The sequence below is a fragment of the Haliaeetus leucocephalus genome, unplaced genomic scaffold (genome assembly GCF_000737465.1).
Source record: "Haliaeetus leucocephalus isolate CR32 unplaced genomic scaffold, Haliaeetus_leucocephalus-4.0 Scaffold306, whole genome shotgun sequence".
Taxonomy (NCBI): Eukaryota; Metazoa; Chordata; class Aves; order Accipitriformes; family Accipitridae; genus Haliaeetus; species Haliaeetus leucocephalus.
The window spans coordinates 4,765,857-4,772,345 of NW_010972742.1; the positions used below are offsets into that span (position 1 = coordinate 4,765,857).

The window sequence follows — 6,489 nt, forward strand, 5'->3', positions numbered from 1 at the left end:
TTTTGTTTTTTTGGTCTCACATTACAATTGGTGCTACAGCTTCTGTCTAACAAATCAAGTTGGCTAAGGGATGCAGCAGAAAGACACGAGCTGGGAGTCTCCAGCTTCCCTTGCTGTTCCTCTAAGGCAGGTTAGTTGAAAACTAGGACTGTCCACAGTAAAGAGTAACAAAGCACAGGTAACCTCTGTTACAGACCAGCAAAGCAAACAGTGCCAATTTTTCAGCCTGTCCTCTTCAAGGGAGGCTGGCTATGTCTCTCTCTGGAGGCGGACCAGAAGGTTTTGGGTTGCTTTCATTGGCTTTTCCTTCAAACATCATGACCCTGCAAAACACAACAGATAATACCAATGAAAAAAAGCAGGTGCATCTTTACCCATCATTGGGGGTGGGATTATCTCATCTGCTGAAAAATAGCATATGCCCCCCATGCAAAGGGCATCCGATAGTTAACAGAGGAGGGAAAGCCAACAGAGGGCACTGCTGCCAGCCTGGCAGGCAGCTTTGCTTTTCCAGCAGTTTCCAGGAGTGGGTTCCCAAAGCCCCTGCTGGTTTTCCTCTCAGAGCCCAGAGGATTAGAATGTTTTATTTAGACAGCCACTTCCGAAATCCCCTGGGCGCACACTGCATGCCAAGTTCTCCTGATGCGTAAAAGCAAATACTGTCCCTGGCCCACCTTGTACATAACCACACAGCTGAACATTCAGAAGCCAACACCAAGCAAGCAACAGCAGTTACAGCCAGGGAAGAGGGCAGAGACAAGGAGCAAAGCACTGGCTAGAAGAGTCCCAACCATTCTGCAACCACTCGCACTGTCTTCCAACCCGAGCACTGCAGCTACGCTGGGAACGCCAGCTGCCACGCTGGATCAAAGGACTGTACCGCTCTTGGGACAAGTTTCGCATTTCTGCTCCTGCTCTAAAGAGTCCAGTAGACAATGGGGCGTCTGTTAGCAAAGGAAGGGACCCATCTGTGAAAGCCGTTGCAGTTGGGAGGAAGGATGGAAGATACGGGACAGGCTGCAGGCTCGGCCTCCTTCCACGGAGAAAGAAAGGAGGAGCAGGGGTGTCAGAAGTCTGTGCACGCTTGGAAGAGGAGCACCCCACCACACAGACACAGGGCACTCAGTGGGGAGAGGAGAGACTCATTGCCAGCAAGCACATACTGGCTTAGAGGGACCATGTGAGACGTGGGAGCAAGATCCTTCCTCCCAACCTGCTGGCTCCATTTCTAAAGCTGCCTTCAGAAAGGGGCAAGGGGGATGGAGAGGAGCAGCTCCTATTCATTGTGGTTACAGACACAAAAGCAGGGCCAGCCTCTGTGACTGTGAAAGGCGAAGCCAGGCTTCAATGGGGTGGAGATGGAGCCAAGCAAGTGTTCGGAAGCCATTTGTTACAGCAGGACTTTCAGAGCCCTGTCGAGAGGGCAGAGGGGGCCGTGGGAGGCTGGTGCTGGCAGCCGGTACCGCAGAAAACCTCTCCTAGCAAAAGCCAGCTGTTTCAAGCATGTGTCCTCTCTCCATCTACTGCCCGTCTCTCCAAAATCAGGCAGGGAGGGAGCATTCTGTGGGAAATAGGAGCCAGCACTGCTGGTGTGGGCAGGACCATCATTCACTGCTCAAGTCCTGCCACCATTCACAGGGGAAGCCTGTGTCCCCAAAGCCAGCAGAAGCCCCAGGGAAGAGACGGGAAGAAGTCCTGCAGTGCCGAGTGCCTGCACACCCTCGGGCAAGGGGGAGAATCACTCCACACTGAGCGTGTGGGAGGAAGCCTGTACTAACACACAGCAGGCAGCTCTGCTGTGAGCGCTCACCACTGCTCAGCCCAGACATGGGCTATTACACCCTCTCATGTCTCTCTGCAAACTTCCCCTTCACAAGGGTCCTTGTCTCCCCTCCACAAACACCAAACGTGCACAGCTCCACCTCCACCAGGCAGAACAACTTCTGCTTCCCGGCTCCCGCAACATGCCAGCTCAGGTCCTGCATCTCCCCCCCACTCCCTCCCAGGGACACTCACAGTTTAAGCACAGCAGAGCGTTTCCCAAGCATCACGTTGACAAAGTCCTGGTACGAGATGGTCTCGCTAACTCCTCCGGTCACCTCAGAGATCATCTTCTTCAGCTCTAGGTGGGTTTTCGGAGCCCCCATCTTCTCCATCATCCTCTTGACAGACATCAAATCTGCAAGAGCAAGGCAATCGGTGCTGTCGAGAGGTGACTGCACTGAGCACAGACAACCCTAGGGACATAGGCATGAGTTCCCACCTCAGACCACCTCACCTGCAGACTCTGGGGCTGACAGCACCAAGGTGTTGCTGAAAGCCAAGAGAAGCCTTCCAGTACAGCTTACTGCTGTACTGCCCAGTACAGAGCATCACTTCCCATTTGCACAGCTCAAGATAAAAGCACCATGCACGCAGAAGAGGGACGACCCTCCAAGTGCTCCAGACACGTGGGGACACCGCTCCCTAGCTCAGAACGTGGTGCCAAGAATCACAAGGATGGGGAGGAGGGAAGCAAGGCTGGGGTTAGAGCCAAACAGGCTGTGGGGAGCAGGTGCCCCTGCCCATCGCCACAGGCCATTTCCTTCCATTGCTCTGCTGTGAGTCGCGGCCCCTTCCCTCCAGGAAACGGCAGCGCAGCTGAGTCAGGCCTCCTCCCGCTCCCCACAGGCTTTCCTTCAGCTTGAGGACTGGTGGAGGAGGGGAATAAGGCAGCAGCCTCCTGGAAGGGCACAGCATGCAAGTGATTACACTTCAGTGTCAGCTCCAGGCCTGCAGAAGGCTGGATCTTTACATAACTGGTGCTTTCTGGGCCCAAACCAGGGCCGCTCAGCTGAGCCAGACTCACACCCAAGTCCCCCGCTTCCCTCCGCTCCCCTCCCAGCAAAGAGCGTCTCTGCACCGCAGTGCTCGTGGTTTTATACAGCTTCTGCCTCAAGCCAGGCAAAACCCAGGATTGCCCAAGCCCTGCAACTTCCTAGCTCTGGAAATGCTAAGGATTGAGAAGATGACCTCAGTGGGAAAAAAGGGAGAAAAAACCAAAAACATTTAGAGCAAGCAGAAAGAAGCAGAGGAGCTAAGCAGAAACTCAGGAGGAAAACAGGACTGAGAAGAGCTTAGGTCTTGAAGCAGGTGAGGAGAGACTGAGGAAGCTGAAAGGCAGGGGCTGGAGAGCCAAGGAAGCCCCTGGCTGGCAATCAAGATCCAAGCAAGGCTGGACATGGGAAAAACCGACAGGTTTTCCTCCTCAGCAACATGAGTGCAGCGGGAAGCAGCAGATACAGCAGCAGACACCACCTCAGCAAGCTGTTGCTTTTCCAGCCCAGCACCAGCATCCCCGAGTCACTCACCAATCTCGCCTTGGTTGTTCAGGTCAAACTCCATGTACTTCTCTGGAAGAGACACAGATGCAAGTTAGCAGGACGCTAGAGCAGGGGGTATGCAGGGCTTTGGAGGCCTTCCTGCTTAGAGCAATGAAATAAAAGATTAGGGGATAAGATTGATATACTGCTGAATGCAAACAGTTCAGAGAGGGAGACCATCTCAAGACCTGGTTTTAGCACCCTTATCTCAATTCCAGGGCCCTGGAGCTAAGCACTCTTTAATTGTGGCTGCTTTTCATTTAAGCTGAAGGAAAACACTGGCATGAGAACAAGGTATCAGCTAGCCATGAATAGCATTAAAAGGTTTCCAGCCAGAAAAACAAAGCTCTGGAACAGCCTCCCAGAAGGAGTAGCAAGGAAAACAAAACCCTGAGCACTCCCAAAATGAAGCTTGATCGGATTAGGAGGGAGATTAAATGACGTAGTTGCCTGCAATACCAAGGGACAGGCTCTACAGTCCTCCCGAAGCTATGCTGCACTCCCAGAGCAGCACCTGCCAGGAGAGATGCTCAAGGATCACAGCAAGAGGGCAAAGCCAAGAACAAGCCTAGGAGGAGTTATGCTGGAGCAGGTTGTTTGCCCTTCCAGCCTGCAGTCAAACATTGCTGCATCGGGCAGCGCCAGCATCCTTGGAGAAAGGCAGATCCCGCGCAAGAAAGTCTGGTTAGCTTTGCAGGACAAAAGCTCACACGCTGTAACAGACAGAGCACTGATTTGAGTTAGAAAAATCAGAATTTCAGTCCTGTGCTGCTTCTGACCTTTGGAGTGGCACACCTGTGTGCTTCCTACCCCTCCCTCCCTCCCCTGCTAGCTGTTCCCCATTTAGACTTTAAGCTCTTCAGGCAAGGATTTGTCTGTCTTGCAGACAATACAGCTCCTAGCACCGCAGGGGGGCCCCCATCATCTCAAGTTCTGCTAAATGAGAAGAACAAGATGCCTGCTGCCACCATCCATCTGTGCTGAGCTGGAGAAGTCTCCACTTGCCCTGCAGTTAGCACTCGCTCCCCAGAACAGCCTTGGAGGACTCAAATTAAGTGAGAGCTCCCAGGCCGCTCCTCTCCCCAAAGGGAAAAGACCTTTTGCCTCTGCTCCAGGGACACCAGCAAGCAGATGAGCATGAACAGAGAAGTGGCAGGCTAATTTAAGGAGCTAAAGGGAAGAGGGGATATTTCACACACTGGAGCCTTCCCAGAACCTGTGTTTCTGAAGGAAAGTCCTGGGTTAACTGGACTGATAGCAACTACAGGCAGGAGGCAGAGGAATAGCTTGACATGTCTTCAGCTGGGTCTCAGCTGGTGCATTACCGCTGTCATGAGCTGAGCAGGACAGACCTATGGGAATACCACGTACAAAACAAAGCTGTTCATGCTTCAGGCAGGAATAAACATCTTCCTTTGAGCATTAAGCGACCAATCCCAGATGAAATTGGGGCTGTCACATGTGCCCAGGGGCCAAAGCAACGCTAGATGTGGAACTGGCTCTCCCTACACTCTGGCCCACCATAATGACCTTGTGCAAATGAACCACCACCTCCCTGGGCAGGGGTCAGGCACCCCAGCATGCGTTCAGGGACTCAAACCCTGCTCTGCCGTGTCCGTGCCCAGCACATGTTTTCTTTTCTTCTCAGCTGACTCTTAGCCAAAAGCACAGAGAACAGCGGCAGCTTTACATCATCGTGCTCTGAGCCTCGGCTCGCACATTTGTCTTTCCCTCCCATCCCAGCTGCAGGGATTTGGTGGGGCAAAACCATGCATGGTCCCTCCCCTCACAAATGCATTTACACAAACACTGCACGGGGGCTCCCCGGGCCCGGCTGGGGAGGGCAGTGGGAAGGACGGCAGAGAAGAAACGCTGCTCCCATCATCACACAATGAGCCGATTGTTGGAGGAGCTGGAGGAGGCGTTGGAGAGCGGGACAGGCCATGGAGGCAAACTCACGAGGCAGCGGGAAGATATGCCAAAGGCTCTCGTTACAGGGAATTCTGAGCCTGTGACCTACAGTTGCAATGTTTGAAGAGCCCCAATTGTGATGGGAAAAATAATGCGGGGCTGCAGCCAAAAGCCAAAGCCATACAAAAGGCAACAGAAAGAACGGGGAGCGCAGGAGGCTTCTCTGTGCGCAGCAGGGTAAGGGATCACAAAACCCCAGCTAGCTTCTTCCATGCTGAATTGCAAAGCCAAAATTCAAAGGGAAAAAGCAGATAACACCTGAAATGGAAGCAAGGTCAGGTTTTATTTGGTTAGAGCCAGGCTGAGGACAAACCTTGAGGGCAGTGTGACGCAGAAGGCATGTTTTCTCAACTGCCTTCAGCCACTGCTTGGAAAGAAAGTGGATGTATCCAGAACAGCCCTGCCAAATCTTACCCTGTAACCACTTTGGGGACAAGCTCCAGAGGACCCCAGGCTTTTGAGCTGTTTCTCTATGCCCCATCCCAGCAAATGGCCCAAACCTAAGCCCCAGATCTGCTGACCCACTGGAGTTAGGCTTTGGCCAGGACTAGAGACACACTGCTGCTGTTGCCTCAGGTACCAAGGCGCTGGGGAAGGACCAGATCAGACTGAAGAAACTTTTGGGGAAAGTCCCTGACTCCTTCAGAAAGCAGCTGAGACCTCTGCTCTGTGGGAAGAGGTCCTCCTACTCACTGGGAAAAAAGAAAGAAAAAAAAGAAGTCCAGCTACTGCATCATCCATTGTACCAGCTGGCTCGTCTAGGTATCTAGACAGAAACCGTCCTCCTTTGCTGCTCCCCATGGTTTTGCCCACACAGCAGGTTTTGCAGTAATAGCAGCCACCAGGCAAGATGTCTGTAGGGTGACATGTCCCTGCCCTGCAAGCGGGGGAAGCACAAAGGCTCATGTGGGAAAACCACCTCTCTGGGGAGTATCACTGAGTCCCACAAGCAAGGGGGAGGCATCCATCCCAGCTCAGTCACTTGTATTTGGCAGAGAATCTCAGGCTGGTAAGATCCATGTGCTGAGGAAAACAATCTGTTCAGAGCAAATAGTCAGGCTGAAAGGACAGGGAAACCCTCCAGTTCTCACCTTTGAACACTGCCAACTTCTCCTCCAGATCTTCTTCATCACTGAACTTTGGGTCACAGAGAAAT

General features: G+C 52.9%; 1 protein-coding gene across 1 annotated transcript; it reads right to left on the reverse strand.

The window, feature by feature from the left end:
• On the reverse strand, positions 1-6,489 carry AIF1L (allograft inflammatory factor 1-like). The gene is made up of 4 exons (XM_010570902.1): positions 6,425-6,489; positions 3,351-3,392; positions 2,017-2,179; positions 1-323 (listed from the first exon to the last, which is right to left on the reverse strand). The coding sequence occupies exons 2-4, from the start codon at positions 3,382-3,384 to the stop codon at positions 236-238; spliced, it is 285 nt and encodes a 94-aa protein (XP_010569204.1). The 5' UTR covers positions 3,385-3,392; positions 6,425-6,489; the 3' UTR covers positions 1-235.